The sequence below is a fragment of the Protopterus annectens genome, chromosome 14.part0 (assembly GCF_019279795.1).
Source record: "Protopterus annectens isolate FY-2018-M chromosome 14.part0, PAN1.0, whole genome shotgun sequence".
Taxonomy (NCBI): domain Eukaryota; kingdom Metazoa; phylum Chordata; order Ceratodontiformes; family Protopteridae; genus Protopterus; species Protopterus annectens.
This window is the reverse complement of record NC_056748.1, coordinates 271,250,016-271,268,400: the sequence shown is the minus strand read 5'-3', so window position 1 is coordinate 271,268,400 and position 18,385 is coordinate 271,250,016. Positions and strand designations below refer to the sequence as shown.

The 18,385-nt window shown below is 36.2% G+C and overlaps 1 protein-coding gene across 1 annotated transcript in view; it reads left to right on the top strand.

Annotated features, from left to right (window-relative positions):
* The window catches only part of OIT3 (oncoprotein induced transcript 3), a 339,559-nt gene that overhangs the window by 304,368 nt on the left and 16,806 nt on the right, over positions 1–18,385 (top strand). Inside the window, exon 8 of the mRNA XM_044055987.1 lies at positions 11,293–11,392. Coding sequence (XP_043911922.1) covers positions 11,293–11,392 — 100 coding nt within the window. The remainder of the gene's footprint in view (positions 1–11,292; positions 11,393–18,385) is intronic.

Sequence of the window (18,385 nt, the reverse complement as noted above, 5' to 3'; positions counted from 1 at the left end):
CTTGGCCCTTATCAGACCCATCATTGAGTGCAATGTCCTCTTTGGCATGTATCTGACCAGGCATTTGCAATAGCTGGATTACCCACAGAGGTTCCTCATGTGAAGAATGCAGGATATTAACACAATGTTCTATACAGATCACCTTAAAGCCCTGTTTCTATACTCAGTCTCCTACAGGTTACTGAGAGGTGATCTATGCCAGGTATATAAGGCACTATCAGATCAGCCCCCCTGATGGATCTTTTGTACATAAATCAAACATGCTATTGAGGCCAATATATGTCTCAAAAGATCCCTGCACTGTGGAATAAGCTCCCCATCTATGTGAAGCAGAGTTCACCGCTGACCTTATTCAAATGTAACCTCAATCATTGGAAGGGAAAATTGCAAATTCACATCTGGCACCATGTCTCTAATGGAAAGAGGAGGACAGTAAGAAAAATATTACTTAACTAACATATCCCCCCACCACCACCACCACCACCACAAAGCCCTTAGCCACCTCCAAAGTAACAAACTCCTCTTAATAGACACCCAAGGTAAATGGGAACACAACTAGGTTGGGTTACATGACTAGGCCTATAAAGACCCTGATGGTTGTTAGCCTAGTATATACCTGTGAAACTATTCTATGGGAAAGGTGCCAGCATGACAAAGACTACATGTCAGGTATTTCCAGGTACATCCCAGAAATCACAGGCATTCCATCATCAAAAGATCAAAGAATAATTACATTTTAAGAGAGATGAGGTCTAGGTTTTCTAGGGTTATGTAGCAGTCTTTATGTGACCATCAAGGTTTTAAATAAAGACCTTGTCATGACAGAAAGCCAATGGAAGACCAATATCGCAGAAGTAATATGGTCAGAGCAAAAAGTTCAAGTCACTGTCCTGACCATGAAATTTGTATATATTGGAAACAGCTGTAGATGGTGTCACTGAGCACAAGATAAAGCACTGCAAGTAGTCCAGTGATGTGGATACCGGAGCCCGAATGGTTGCTTTGGGCTCAAATCCTCGAGCTTGGTAATATTACTAAGATGAAAGTATGAATACTTTATCACTGCTGACACCTAGTCCCAAAGTGGCATTATATTTTCTAGGAACATTCTGACAGCTACTTGTACCAGTATAATTTTGGACTTGGATGGCTTTACCTTAGTTAACTACCATTCATCTAGTCAAGGAAAGTATCCATGCAACCCACCAAGATGGCAAAATCAGGCTTATGCTCATGTGAAAAGCAGAGGAAAAATCAGATGCCATCCACATAATAGTAACTCTGTACACCTTCCCTAAAATGGCAATTTTGAGCAGAACTACCAACTGCATGAACAGAAAAGCAGTGAAACCTGAGCACTACAGTTGTCAATAATTCAGTGGAAAACTCAAATATGAGTTTCAGCCAGGTAAAGCCCACTTGATAGGGTTTCCTTTGTTAACAGTGTCACATGTAGCTGAGAAATTAAGGACAACCAATACAGAATATAACCTTTGGCCCTTCATCATGAAGAGGGTATTAATTTTTTGATCCCTTTGGACCCCATGTTTATCAGCTCAGACCTAGTATTCAATCTCCATGCTGGGTCTACCCTCCAATCCCCCCAGACTTAACTTTTTTCCCGGGGACATATCATTAATCCTGATGGTGTCCTGGGGGCTTGGCTCATTTGTACTTCCATACAGGGGGGATTTGTTTATAACCTACTCACCCCTTTTCCACTCTACCCACTCATTGCTTACATCTGAGGGCAACTTCCCTCTCTAGTCCACACCTCCCCACAAGAAGCATATCAATGAGTACCCTTTCACCTTGGATGGGCACGTCCTTCCCTTTCCTGCCACTCCACCATTCACCCAAACTTCTAATCGAACCCAGGTCAGCTGAACCATAGTGAGAGCTTTATCCCTCTATGCCACTACAATGGCTATTAAGAGGGCATTCATGATCCAAAGAAGGGCCATTTTATTGCTAGATATAGGTCTAAAACTGAACTAAGAGGCCATGAGAGTAAGCTGAGAACTCAGCAGAACATAAACCACATTCTCAATAAGAATAACTGAAAAGTAAGCTTGGAAATGGGGTAATCATTTTCCATGTTGTGCAGATTGAAAGTAGTCTTCTGGACAACAGAGGTAATTAATATATCTATTAAACATAATTGGAAAAATATGTTCTCACTAAATGCATAATCTAGAAAATGGCAGAACACCTATATGATTTCAACCAAGTGGTGAAGCCACTATCCATCTCCTTTATGTTCAGACGTAGAGATAGAACTAGCTGTCTGGTCTACTCCTAGTTAACATCTGAAGTAGTTTACCTATAATAGTCTGGCATCCAGGTTAAGAGTGGCCTGACTAAGGCAACCTTGTCAGCAAAGAACAGTGCTAAATTCTTGAATTCTGAAGCAGAAAAAGGCATACAGACCACCCGGAAGACTAAGGTACACAGCCTGGTGATGGTATGGAGAATCTGTTCTGACAGATGGGTATGAATGACACTAATCTCCCTTTACAGAAATTCCACATTGATCTTGGATATTACTGAATGGCAAACTCAGTAATGGTTATATAAAATAAGCTTACCATTCAAGAGGTGAGTCCTCCAACATGTGCTTTCCAAACTCTAACCCTACATCATCACATAGAATTCCAGGTCACATTGTGGTGTGTGAGTTAGAATAGATGCACACTGTGCCCTAAATGGGACACTGTGGCCAAGAGCACCATTGCAGCCTAGTTGCAGTAAACCATGAGTGCATCATAGTCATTCATCGTGTACACCTTGAGCTGTTTCCCAAAACCTCTATTGTATTAGCTCATTACTGGGAGACTTAAATGAGGCTGGCCTTAGGCTGAAGAGGATCATGCAGTAGTTACATTACCGGACAGTTTCTACCAGCAAATTTGATATGGCCACATGTAGTTGAAATAAGTCTCTAGAGTGCCATCTAATGTGGTTTGCAAAGAAATGTCCGGAGCAAAGCCAAAACCCTGCATAAGCTGGAGGAAGTCCAAAGTGAATTTAATGCCTTCTTTCCCAAGAATATCATTCACTTCTGTCCTCAGGACTTTTGCATATTAGGGAAGACCTTGTTTGCCACCCATAATGCCTTTTTTGGCAACATTCATTTGTTAGACATTCCAACCTAAAAACTGGTGTCTAGTCTACATTATAGTGACTATGCTCAATGCTAGAATTCTGAACAACAAATTGTCCAGTTTTGAGGCTTTCATGACACTGAAGTACATTCATATATGTGTTGTTATAGAAACTTGGTTTGGATGTTCTCTCTATAACAAGATGCAGTACCTATCACTCTTTCAGACCATGTGGCAGAATATCTGCTTGCAACAAATACTTCAATATTCTTAATTCAAATGCTTTGGCACATTTAATAAAATAACATTGATATTGCCAAATACAGAGCTCTTTTGATGTCACTCGAGGCTAATATTTTATTTTTATTTCGAATTTAGCTCTGGTAGAGCAGTGATCCCCTTGAATCCATTTCAAGTCTTAGCTCAACAATTATCAATTATTAGTACATTGATAAGTTGATACTGCGGTGGTGGTGCTGCGGTAGCATTGTCGCCTCACAGTAAGACGTTGTCCTGTTTGATTCTCAGCTAGAGCATCTTCTGTGTGGAGACATGCATGAATGGGTGTACCGTCGTTGAAGGTTGTGCATCAGGGCTGGCAACTCGGCACATAAAAATCTACTGCCAATCATTAGCGGACCAGAGTTCCACTGTGGCAACCCCTAACTGGGAAAAGCCAAAAGACACAACAACAAGTACATTGATAAGTTGGAATCCACATCTAATAATCCTAGAACCCTAATTATATGTGAATTCAATTATCCTCCTATCAAGTGGAAGTCTAACACAACTAGCAAAAAATATGCCTGTTGTTTCATAGTTTTCATTAATACCAACTCCCTAGATCACATTTTCCAAGTTCCCACAAGAGGGAGAAATATACATGGCTTGTCCTTATTTTATGCAGTTTTTGCTTACACACCTACTAATGTTATCTGTCCTTGACAGATGTCACCACCTGACTATCACCTTTTCTCTAAAAAAATTGCCCTTAGTTTCAACTGCATTCAGGGACTCCTCCAAAGCCACCCATGTATTCATATCTGTGGGCCTTAAGAATTTCAAAAGTCCTTTGTACCCTGGTCACCTGACCTCTAAAGCCATCACATTTACCCACAATTTTTACAGCCATCTCAACCAATGTATAGAAAAGCCAGTGTCAATTAGACATAAGTATGGTGGAAAATACAAAGACAAACCTCTATGGAAGGAATTTCAAATAAACAGACTTCATAACAGAAAGAGAAAATGATATAGTTCATATCCATCATTAGTCAGGAGAAAGAGTTCAAATAGTTCAGCAGAAACCTTAAAAGCAGTTTTAGGATGAATACGGCTGAATAAAAATTGAAGATAGCTACCTCTTCAAATGATAATCAGAAGCCTTATTTCAATTATACTAGAAGTAATTCTCAGTACTGCGCAGAACTCAAAATGAATGACTCTAGCTATAATAGCAAATATCCTGGCTGAAACATTTAGCTCAAAGTTCTCCTTGCTTCACACCCAAGTACCCCCCTCCCTTGAATTTTGTCAATACCATCACTTCCATTATCACCATGGACCAAATCCAGGAAGCTACTACAAAGACTAAAATTAACATTTCCATCATTCTAGACAATATATAAAAGTGCCTTGTTGTTCCAACAAAGTATGTTATGACAGAACCCCTCCTTAAGCTTTTTAATCTTATTCACAGGATAAGGTGGCATGAATTGTAGCAAGCCACTTGCTACAAATATAGCACGTGGCTTGCTACAGTTTTAAAAACATACACACTTCTCCTTTTTCTTTTTTTTGCTCCTAAACTTTTAGTCGAAGGGTGCAGAAATGGGACCTGGCTGACTTCTGAGTTTTAAGAGCACCAACAGATCAAAACAGACTGTTTTCTTTTTTGCTCCTCAATTTACAGTTGAGGAGCACCAGAATGGGGAAACACATCAGTTGCAAGATAAGCCAGTTTCAGCACATGCCAAGGATAATATGGCATTGGAACTAGTCTAAAGTCCCATAACCTTTGGACAGCATTCTATTTCTGGGTTGTTCACCAAAGGGGTAGTCCCTGGTCCAGTGGGTAAGCCAGGCCTTTCTGTCATATGGCTGAAAAATGTGCTAGCAGTCATGATAAATGGTCAGAGCACCTCTGAGATACCAAAAATATAATAAAATGTATCAAAAGTAAGTCCAAAGCAATACAAACAGAAACCCTAAAAGGTCAATGGATCAAATACCGAACTATGCATAATATTAGCTAAGAAAATGAGGATTTTCCAAACGCACATCAGAAATACAAAGGAAACAAACATTAGGAAATATGTCTTGCAATTATCAAATGCCTAATAAGTACCGCCCTCTAAACAGAAGGTAAATAATCATTACTATTCTATTCCAGGTAGCATGTGAAACACTAAATAAAAAACAAAAATCACAAAAACATAATGTCTGCAGTAAAGTTATGATAGTGTGATCCATTTATGATAGAGTCAGTAAAATAAAAAGTTTATCTTATCTAGACTAGACTTGTGCTTGATAAAAATCAAGCAAAACATCTGGGAGTCAGGATCAAAATACAAAGGGGCAGGTATCGAGGAAGCCCACATTTCTACAAACAAGCAAGAGAGGAAAAAATAGACACAGTTACCAGGAGACTATTTGCTCACCACAATTTACATTTACTGGTAGAGGACAAAAGCACCCAAAAACAGTTCGATTAAATATTGTGCTAGCATTTTAGCATGTAGTAATAAAGCCAAGCAGTAGACAAAATCAGACTGAATGTGTTAAAAATTCACAGACTTACGTACAGTAAAAAAAAAAAAAAAAAAATTAGTCTTTAAATTAAAAGCCATTAAAACCATATTCCTAGACAGGCCAAATTCTAGTAGGCCAATATCAGAAGGACAGGTGCAGCACAAAGCAAATTCCTGTAGAGAAGAAAAAATGTAATTCAGATAGGGAGAAACAGTGTGGTATTCCATATATTGTCAAACTCAGAGTCCAGAATGGAATCTAAAAATCCACAAAGGCAGCAAAGTTAAAATGAGCAAGATAATATAAAAATATGGCTGGGGGAACTCTAATAATTTAATCGGTGAAACACAGAACTGTAGTGTTCTGATGGTGACTGAACTTGTATGCTTTCAATATTATGGTGCAGCTCTGTTCTACAACAAATGAGATTAATTGTTTTTGAAGCATGTAGTTGTCTCATTCCTATAGAAGATTTACCCAACAGCAGAGTTCCAAATGTGAATGCCTTGTAAAGGACAGCCTGCTATAGTCCTTCTTTCTAAATTCCTGTAGACTAAGCTTACAGTAGTGTGACTGACTGCCTGGTGGGTGCAGATACTTCAATAATGCCCTTACTAGCAAATGACAAGCATAACATTTGTTATACGTTTCCATTATTTACAGTTTTCTTGCACTTTAATTCAACTTAAAGTGCATTTGTAAGTAGCAGTGTCTATTTTCTGGTTTTTATACTTTTGTGTGCACTATCTATGCTTAGTTTAGCTGGCTAACATTATATTTTTGTACTTTCTGCTTCTCCTGGTGATTTTACATTAAAAGGATTTTGAATGCTCTTTGGTTGCAGTACAGAGTAGACTGATCTCATTATGAGCTGGGAATCACATTAGAAGGCCTTAAGTGACATTTCCCAACTGGCCAAGGGCCCTGTTTTGTTTGTTTTAGTTAGGTTCTCTGCTTATATTAACTTGTCACATTTCTGAAACATTACTTTTCACACAACATTAATTAGCAATGCCATGTACATATGCAAGCAGTTAGAACTGAAATGTTTACTGTTAAACTACTTCTCAAAATTTTGCATAGAGAAACTACTTCATGAGTTGAAGAACATCTCCCCACGAGTTTAGTCTTTGTCTTGATAGACATTTAAAGTCATACAGCACCCAAGCTAGCAAACTCCAGAAGCTTGATATACCATCACAAACTAAGGATCTGGAGCTATAGATATGCATTTTCCTACTATCTCTGCAACCAGTTTGGTGGATATGAGCATCCTGAGACAATGTAGCAACTATGTCATATTTATTAAAAACCATCTAATTCTTAAACTGATACAAAATGTGAGAGAAGTAGTTACACAATGTCACTGATGGCAAGGTTCTCTCATCTGTCATTTTCAATCAGTTGAAAGTTACCTTGTAAAAAAAAAATAATAATTTAGCAGGCATGGCAAGATCACCCATACAAACAAAATTCAGATTTTTCTGAATGTACCTTAACAATCCAAAGCTAGTGTATCAGGAAAGCAAACCACTGACAAATAGTGACATTCATGTTAATTATACCATGATCCCCCCAAAACGTGCATGCTGATTGGCCAGCGTGCCCGTTGTAAATCGAGTTATACTAATGGAAAAAGGTCCGGTCGCCCGGACTTTTTTCCATTAGTATAACTCTACTGTCTCGCTATGTTAAATGGGTTTAACATAGCGAGACAGCTTTAAAAATAAACAGCGGAGATCTCCGTTGCTTATTTTAAAGCTGTCTCGCTATGTTAAACCCATTTAACTAGCGAACAATGTTAAAAAGCAATGGAGAAAGCAAGATCTCCGTTGCTTTTTGATGTCTCGCTATGTTAAATGAGTTTAACATGGCGAGACAGTTAAAATAAGCAGCGGAGATGTCCGTTGCTTATTTTAAAACTGTATCGGTATGTTAAACTCATTTAACATAGCTTATAAAAAGCAACGGAGATCTTGCTTTCTCCGTTGCTGCCCACAACTCTGATGTACTGCGCAGGTAGCGCAGTACATCAGAACTGCCGCGGATGCCAGACATCTGCGGAAGGGCAGTAAACAGGCATTATACTATGCCATTATTTAAGAAAAGTAACAGTTTCTTTTCTTAAATAATGTCATGGTATAATAGCAATAACCCATTTCTGGGTGTGGGTAATGCTAAATTTACCCACGGTTGGCTTTGTTTGGTCCTCGGGCTTCGCCCGGGACCAAACCACGCCAACCGTGGGTAAATTTAGCATTACCCACACCCAGGCATGGGTTATTGCTATATTATTACATGCCTAATACATCGTGCCAGTTAAACAGAATGTAAAACGTTCTAAAGGCAGTTAGTAAGTAATAGAATGTTAGACACGTGTATCTTCACATTTTACTTTCAGAGCCATTGTTTAATCAGCTTGTGCCATTGTGACATTGTAAGAATCTGTGATTATTTCTTAATGCAATCATGTGTCTATGGAAAATGCTGGGTGCAGTGACACTATTAAATGGAAACAGTGGTGATCTGGTGCACAGCAGAGCACTAGTGAGCATGTATCATGGGCACTACAGAATACTGCTCAGCACTGGATGTAATCCTGATGCACACAGGGCATACAGACAGAGCCAAGGAGTGAGTGGAATAACAGGCAGGAAGTGTAGGCTGAATAGTCAGTGAGTGGGAAGCCATATGAGGTTTTAAATTCACTGCAGAAAATCATTTCTCTTTACTTCACCTGGAAGAGGGGTTGGTATAGTCACACATCTTTCTTAAAAACAAAAAAAAAGTGAAGGCAAAATCAGTAAAGGCATAAAACATTAAAGTATTATAAAAAAGTAACTTATTGTTTAATTGAATCATAATAGTAGTATTACTGCTTATTATAATTTTGATTTTTTGATTTTTGTATTTCAGTAGTGTTGAATAATAAAGCTGATCTTAAAAAATAAATGAATTAAAAAAAGATAAAAAAAAATACTGAAGAAATATAGTAACTCTGGAGCACGATGCCAGAAGATAAGGAAAAGTTAAATTGTGTATTAGTGGAGAAAATATAAAGCTGAAAAGAACAGCAGTATGGTCAGGGACAGGAGTACTTTCCAAGAAGAAAGCAGAACCAGAGATTTACCTCAAAAGTTAGGAAGAGAATGTGTAGACAGCAACAAAGGCGAGATAAAGGTGCAAGGAAGAATCTAAAAATAATGTCATAAAGTATTCAACAAAGAAGTGGTGATGGAAGGAAGTGTCTGTTACTAGTATACTTACATTGGAAGAGTCGATCCCATATGTTCTTAGATAAGGGAAGTATTTAGCGGTGGAGGAGAATGTTCTAGCCTCACAGTGGACATTAACAATCAGAAAACATTAAAATAAACCCGGTGTGAATGTGGCTTTTGGGGCAAATTATCTGATTGCAGATACTCGAGGAAGTACAGAAAAAAGCAATGGAATTTGGGGAGCTTTTCAGTGAAATAGGTAGCAGTATTTTTGAGGTGCATACAGGTAAGACAAGGAAACAGAAACAATGACAGATTTTAGTGTGTGGCTGATGGAGTGGTCTCATGAGCAGGGGGTTACAGTACAGTAAGTGACTGAGGAAATACATGGAAAGGAGGATCAGTCATCATGTCATCACAGCAAGCATTTGCAGTTAAGCCTGGTTTGCAAAGATATTTATATTAAAACAATAATTCATTTAAACCAGTATGGAAGATGGTATAGCTGTCACTGTCAGAACCTGAATGATGATGTGGAGGGAGTGTAAGATATTTAAAATGTTTAAGACATCAGCAGACTACCAGGAAAAATGACAAGGTGAAAAAAAGATGTATACTCTTTTAATGCAGAAAGTGAAATATTTCAGGCATCACAAAACATTGTTAATACTGAATAGAGACTGGGCTACACTGACACCTTGTTTTAGAATGTAAGAGGCAGGATAGATAAAAGTGGTGGGGTGCCAGTGTGTACTTGGATAGGATAAAAGGCAGTGTGGCCAATGGAAATGATCACAAGGAAAGCATCTAGAAATCTAACATAACACTCTTGAGGCTATAGCCAAAACTATAGAATCCTGGTGAGTATCTCAGGTATATCCACTGTGATTGCTGAAAATAGCTGTAAAAACAAAACAGTCTTTCACCTAAACTGCTCCAGCAAAGCACCACTCTAGAATAAAGCTGTTCACAAATACACCAAAAATAGCTGGAATAAGAGCAAAAACAAACAAGTTTATTAAATACACAGTATCTTAGCACTTTCACCTTCCACCTGAAGGCATCATCAGAGTTAAAACTGCAAGTTGTGTTCCAGATAAAATGCACCTTCTAATTAGTATATGACCGATCAGAATTCAAATACATTTGTTGAAACTGATTGTCTCAAGTTACATTGTTAGCTGCCAGTAAGCAGAACTAGTAAAAATGTGTTGTTCATTAAACAGTAACAAATACTCAAATACATTAAAACACTTCAAAAATTCTGATTGGTTATATACTAATTAGAAGGGGATTTTGTCTTGAACACAACTTGCAGTTTTATCTCTGATGATGCCTTCAGGTGAAAGGTGAAAGTGCTAAGATACAACCAACTGTTTTGTTTGAGTGTCTAAGGTGTACAGACTAGGACCACACACCTTTTGCAAATGCCAGAAGTATAAATCCAAGTTGTGCAAAACAGAGCTACCTGCATATTGCTAGTTCAGGAATGGTGTTGAGTCCAAGTATGTTTCAAATGATGCTGTGTACTGTGCAATATTTGTATGTGGTAGAAGTCAAAGGATTGCATGGTGTACCTAGGAGAGTCCAATAGTCAACATGTCCTTACTTGTAAAAACTTTCTGGAACATCAGCAGTGATAATGCAAAAGAGAAATAATATTAAATAGTTAAACCTTTGCTATAGAAAATAAAATAATGTACTAATTTCAATCAAAATAATAACGCATGTCTTAATGCCTACCAAGCAAATATATATGTAGTAGCTAATATATGTGTTGATGCATTTGAAGTGGAAAATAAAGAGTCTCATTAGCATAGCCATCTAAACATTTATTTAACTAGTTAAAGTTTCTTATTTATTCTTGTAGTGATCAAACTAGTCCATCTACATGCAGTGTTTATTTTCATAAGCAGTTCTATTTCTCTTTAGAAATCAATCAATTTCTTCATTGCTAGAGGGTGCAAGCTATATGTATAGAATATAAATATTTTTGGACATGTTACAGTTATGCACAGAGGGATATTTTATGTATGTATTTGTTGCACATTCATTTTTTGTGGTTGACTAAAAAATAATAATGATCTAATATGAAGCCTGTAATATCACTGCATTATTGTGTCTGTACTACCTTTTTACTTTAACAGTAATGTTTCAGATTATTTCTTGGTTGTTCCCTAATATTTTTCACTATTTGTTTTTCATAATTGTGGAAACAGCTGCATTTCTGATGAAAATGTGAAGCAATATACCACAAAGGACCAACTGGCAAAGCATTATCAAGTCCCTGTGTTCAAATTTGTGGGAAAAGATAAGAAGGTGAGTAATAATATATGTGGTCACTATGTGGAATCTAGCCTAATGTATGTGGGAGAAAGACATGAATTTTAAAGGACCATAATGTTCCACTTTCAAGTGTTAGCCTTCATCATAATATGCACCAGAGAAGAGTAGAGAGGAAGGATACTATTTAATGGTGCCATACTTGGATAATATATTCAGATTACCGTGAATAATAATGTCCATGTGAAAGGTGAAAGTGGAAAAAAATACAGAATATGAAAAAATCTGAGAGAAGAAACCTGGAAAAGAAAACTATCCGCTGTGGAAGTTAGTGGCAATAACAAGTATGTCAAGCCTTCTGAGCCATTCCTTGTGGATGTATCCAGAATGTAATATATAAAAGACAGAAATATCTGCATGTGTCCATACGTGGCTTACAAACTAATGACATAATCAGTGAAAGAGAACACTGCATTTTACTTTTTAAAATATTCTTATATAAGTTATTTTATCCTTCTGTTTGTTGGTTTATCCACATGTTGTTAACTAAATTTAACTCCATCACTGAAGCAGCTATGAACATGACAAAACTGTATTGTTTATTGTTTTTCTCTACCTCTATCTCTGCTGTTACTTACTCACTCACTGATAGATGTTGCTTTGTTTGTTCCTGTTCCTGAAGCACATCATTTCTCAGTGCTCACCTAGAATGCATTTTAGACACTTAATAATAGGAAAATTCCTGGATTACAACCACCTGATACAAAATTCAACTGGAACCAGCAGAAAAAATATATAATCCAGGCAACGGTCCAACCACAGCTCTCGTGTTTTATTGTATAAAAAAACAGCAATTGTTAGTTAAGCGCTTTCATCCAAGTACATATGGACTTCATCAGAACAACATTACTGTGCTCTCACTTACATTTTATACATAAAGTTCCCACCTAAAACCCCAATTATAACATCAATTATTCAATTAAAGATAAAAATATATAAGTTTAGAAAGCACTGAATCAAAGTGCTAAAAGATGCACATTTCTCACTAATTAAAACATTTCATCATAAGGTCAAAAGGCCTTCGTGCATACTGAACAACTCCATATCATTTATAGATTATTTTCCAAATGAAGATTTCATACTGAGATGAAAATAATGACTTACTCTAAGTCCAAGAATATAAGTATAATTTACTATCTAAACATACATATTTATAATAACTGATGGACTAATATAGTACAATAATATTACTTGCTTTTTTACAGCTATTTGATCGGTATAGCTGGTAATGAACAAAACATGTAATGTAAATATAATATGAAAGTAGTACAATACATAACCATACATCAAATCCTATATAAATGTGTATACTCATATGAATGCATCACTTAAAAAGATGAAAAAATATAAAGATATAAGAATATAGCTCTACCCATAAGCCTTAAATTATACAATAGTTGTTACCTACTGTCTTAATAAAGGCTTTGTAGGTATGACTTCATTAAGTCCTGGTGATACCGCAGCGTTTAATCTAATCTGCCACCTGACCTCTTTGTCACTCACTAATGCCTTTATGTTTCCCCCATGTGGATTTGGTCTCACTACTTCCAAAATGGCAAACTTAAACCCTGTGCAACTAGGTTTGTTCATAAGGTGCCTTGATAGAGCATTATTGAAATCTTGCTTTTTTATGCAGTATAAATGATCGTATATTCTATTTTTCAAATGTCTATCAGTTTTACCTACATAATAATTCATGCAGGTGTTGCACAGGGCTAAATATATGACATGTTGGCTCAAGCAATTCCCATTACAAAACCTAATTTTGGTTTTAACATTATTATGTAGTGAAATTGAGTCTTTTTCAAGAATAAAACTACAGTAATTACAGTTGCCACATTTTCTGGTACCAAACTTTTGATAATTGGTGCTATTATTAGAATTATAATTAAGTTCTAAAATTCTCTTTATATTGTTTCCTGTTTTATACACAAAACTAGGTAAAGTTGGTATCTTATCTTTTATACTACTGTCGCTTAATAAGATATTCCAATTTGAACTAATTATACCTTTAATTTTATTACTACATGCTCCATATTTCAAAATGCAGGCTTTTTGATGCCTCTTTGCACTATTTTCCACTTTACCATTTCGATTTTGACATTGTTGTCCATTATTACTGTCGAGTCCTATACCAAGTAAGGGGGGATATTTCTGACCCCATTCTTTAGCCACATATGTTGTAATGTCTGTTACCATGTCTCTAGGATATCCCTTTTCTATAAATGCTCTGCTAATAAAATTAAGTTCAGATAACATACCTTCCTTTGTTGTTGTCATTCTCGCTGCTCTAATACACTGCCCTTTTATTATACCTCTTTTGGTGTTATATGAGTGGGCACTGTCATAGTGTAGGTATCCATTACTATATGTATCTTTCCTGTATATTTTTGACTGAAAAGATGTACCATCATTAAAGATATACATGTCTAGGTAGTTAATTCCCTCTTTATCCACGTTATATGTGAATCTTAAGTATCCTGTAGTCTGGTTTATATACCTCAGGAAGTCAGACAACTCATCCTTACTCCCTTTCCATAGGATGAAAATATCGTCCAGAAACCGGACGTAAGTTGTTATATATTTCATCCAGCTGGAATGGAGTACAAATTCCTCTTCCCAGTCTAACAGGACTAGATTTGCATATATGGGAGCACACGATGCTCCCATTGCTACTCCTGTTACCTGCCTGAAATATTCGCCTTCATAATAGATATAGTTGAAGTCCAACACTAAATCCATGAATGCAGCGAGCAGGGAAGTCTCATCAGTGGAGAGTCCACTATGTTTGTGGAGACTGCACATAAATCTTTCTAAACCATCCAATTTGGGAATGCACGAGAACAAATCTTGGATGTCAATGGTAACAAACAGCAGGTCTGAATGCCACAATTCTTGTGTGAATAACCCCAGAAATTCCCATGAATCTTTAATTATATGCTTGATGGAAGTATATATATGTTTTAGTTTGTAATCAATGTATTTTCCAAAGGGGAATACTTTGCTATCACTTCCCGAAATTATAGGTCTAAAAGGGGGGTCAGACAGATTCTTATGGATCTTAGGGATCCCTTTAATTGTTGCCAATATAGGGAAATCCACCTTTAGATATTTATACAGTTCTTCATCTATTCTGTTGTCAAGTAAGAATTCTTCCAAATATGAATCAATTCGTCTATATGAGATGTTCACTTCATTTAATGATGATACTTCATATTGATCAGTGTTATTAAGTATTTTGAATATTTTAGTATTGTATTTGACATTATCATATAGAACTATCCCTCCCCCCTTATCTGCTATCATTATTCTGATATTATTTTCATTGAGTTTTTCTACTACTGAAATAGCCTGATGGTTGATGGCTCTATACTTGGTGTTATATTTGTTTTTATTGTACAAAGAATATATTTCTTTATTTATAACATTCTCAAAAGACATTAAAATTTTGGCTAAAGGGGGGGTAAAGGTGCTCTTCTTTTTTAGTCCTCCTTTGTATCTATATTCTATGTCATTTTGGAAGAATATTCCAAGATTTAATTTCCTAAGGAATAGTTTAGTCTCAACTAGTGTATCTGTAAGGTCCATTGACCTATCTGGAATATATTTCATTCCTTTGGTCAAAATTTGTAAGGATTCTGGTTGGATGTCATGAGGTGTATAGTTGTATATTTTAACATCACCACTGACTTGTAATATATTTGGAAATATGGGGTCTTCTGTCTGCTGTTCAGCAGGACTCACAAATATCTCACCTTTACTATGAACTGCAGCATGCCCTGATCCTACTGTTGTCTGTGACTGCTCCACCGGGGGTTCCCTTTCCCCTGATGTTTCAAAGTTGGCCAATTTTCCACTTCCCCATTCTCCCATAAAAAATCTTGTTCATATGTATATGGTTTATAGAAGTGTTGTCTCTCTCTACCTGTAGTTTTGTTCTTAATTCTATCATTTCCAGTATTCCATCTATAGGCCCTCCCCTGTTTATACTGAAGGATATCCCTTTGTAACTTTTTATTCTTGCGTTCAAAAACTTTTTTACAGTTTTTGTCTGCATATTCATATTGTTTATGGTATAGTGCTTCCCACTGTGAAAATAACAGGTCCTTAGTTATGTTATTACTCATATCTTCTGCCTCACACAAAAGTCTGCTCAGTTTCATATCATTATTAGTTATTATAAATTTCATAAACCTCTTTCCAAAATCATCAAACATGCTACTGCAAGTTTTAACATTCTCTTCATTCATTTCAATGCCTATTGGCTCTTTGAAAAACCGCAAGCCCATAGGTATCACATTGCTGTCAATACATTTGCGGAGATACATATTTTCTAACTGCAACAATTTTATCCTGTTTAGTTTATCACCAAAAGAAAATATCATTTGTTTAAGTGGTGCAGGTTCGTTTTCTTCATCCCTGCAAAATGCGGTCACATCATTATTAGCTTTAAATTCAAAAGGCATATGCAATATCCTGACGCTATTAAAGTTATTGTTATTTCCCCTAGGGGAAGATTGAAAGACAGTACCTTTTAATTTGTGGCTAGTATTAGTTTTGGATTTTTCTAATGTGGCATATGTCCTTAATGGCGGTGCTCGTTTAGGTTTTGCTCCTGAAATGAGGTAAATATCCTCTTCTTTATTTCCTTTTGTTCCAGAAAGGTTGAACACACTTTCCGGTTTACTCAGTCCTTGGATTTCATCTTTCCTCGGCGTGCAGTCTGTCGAGAGCGGTAAGGATAGCCTCCTCTGCCCGTTCGGGATGTCTTCGTCGCTGCCATTGCCCATAGAGGAACGAGATGACGTAAGAACGTTGTTGGCGTTGATGTTAGTAGGATTTTTGCCATTTAAAGTGGTAGTAGGTGGTGTGAGTAAGTCAATTAACCGTGAAAGTTCACCTTTGACAATCGCTAGTTCAGAGTGGATTTTATCCTCCTCTTCTCTGGTAATAGAGTTACCATACCCAGAGAGCTCGTGAGAGGAATCCATAAGGAACGACTTATAATAGGAAAATTCCTGGATTACAACCACCTGATACAAAATTCAACTGGAACCAGCAGAAAAAATATATAATCCAGGCAACGGTCCAACCACAGCTCTCGTGTTTTATTGTATAAAAAACCAGCAATTGTTAGTTAAGCGCTTTCATCCAAGTACATATGGACTTCATCAGAACAACATTACTGTGCTCTCACTTACATTTTATACATAAAGTTCCCGCCTAAAACCCCAATTATTACATCAATTATTCAATTAAAGATAAAAATATATAAGTTTAAAAAGCACTGAATCAAAGTGCTAAAAGATGCACATTTCTCACTAATTAAAACATTTCATCATAAGGTCAAAAGGCCTTCGTGCATACTGAACAACTCCATATCATTTATAGATTATTTTCCAAATGAAGATTTCATACTGAGATGAAAATAATGACTTACTCTAAGTCCAAGAATATAAGTATAATTTACTATCTAAACATACATATTTATAATAACTGATGGACTAATATAGTACAATAATATTACTTGCTTTTTTACAGCTATTTGATCGGTATAGCTGGTGATGAACAAAACATGTAATGTAAATATAATATGAAAGTAGTACAATACATAACCATACATCAAATCCTATATAAATGTGTATACTCATATGAATGCATCACTTAAAAAGATGTAAAAATATAAAGATATAAGAATATAGCTTTACCCATAAGCCTTAATTTATACAATAGTTGTTACCTACTGTCTTAATAAAGGCTTTGTAGGTATGACTTCATTAAGTCCTGGTAATACCGCAGCGTTTAATCTAATCTGCCACCTGACCTCTTTGTCACTCACTAATGCCTTTATGTTTCCCCCACGTGGATTTGGTCTCACTACTTCCAAAATGGCAAACTTAAACCCTGTGCAACTAGGGTTGTTCATAAGGTGCCTTGATAGAGCATTATTGAAATCTTGCTTTTTTATGCAGTATAAATGATCGTATATTCTATTTTTCAAATGTCTATCAGTTTTACCTACATAATAATTCATGCAGGTGTTGCACAGGGCTAAATATATGACATGTTGGCTCAAGCAATTGCCATTACAAAACCTAATTTTGGTTTTAACATTATTATGTAGTGAAATTGAGTCTTTTTCAAGAATAAAACTACAGTAATTACAGTTGCCACATTTTCTGGTACCAAACTTTTGATAATTGGTGCTATTATTAGAATTATAATTAAGTTCTAAAATTCTCTTTATATTGTTTCCTGTTTTATACACAAAACTAGGTAAAGTTGGTATCTTATCTTTTATACTACTGTCGCTTAATAAGATATTCCAATTTGAACTAATTATACCTTTAATTTTATTACTACATGCTCCATATTTCAAAATGCAGGCTTTTTGATGCCTCTTTGCACTATTTTCCACTTTACCATTTCGATTTTGACATTGTTGTCCATTATTACTGTCGAGTCCTATACCAAGTAAGGGGGGATATTTCTGACCCCATTCTTTAGCCACATATGTTGTAATGTCTGTTACCATGTCTCCAGGATATCCCTTTTCTATAAATGCTCTGCTAATAGAATTAAGTTCAGATAACATACCTTCCTTTGTTGTTGTCATTCTCGCTGCTCTAATACACTGCCCTTTTATTATACCTCTTTTGGTGTTATATGAGTGGGCACTGTCATAGTGTAGGTATCCATTACTATATGTATCTTTCCTGTATATTTTTGACTGAAAAGATGTACCATCATTAAAGATATACGTGTCTAGGTAGTTAATTCCCTCTTTATCCACGTTATATGTGAATCTTAAGTATCCTGTAGTCTGGTTTATATACCTCAGGAAGTCAGACAACTCATCCTTACTCCCTTTCCATAGGATGAAAATATCATCCAGAAACCGGACGTAAGTTGTTATATATTTCATCCAGCTGGAATGGAGTACAAATTCCTCTTCCCAGTCTAACAGGA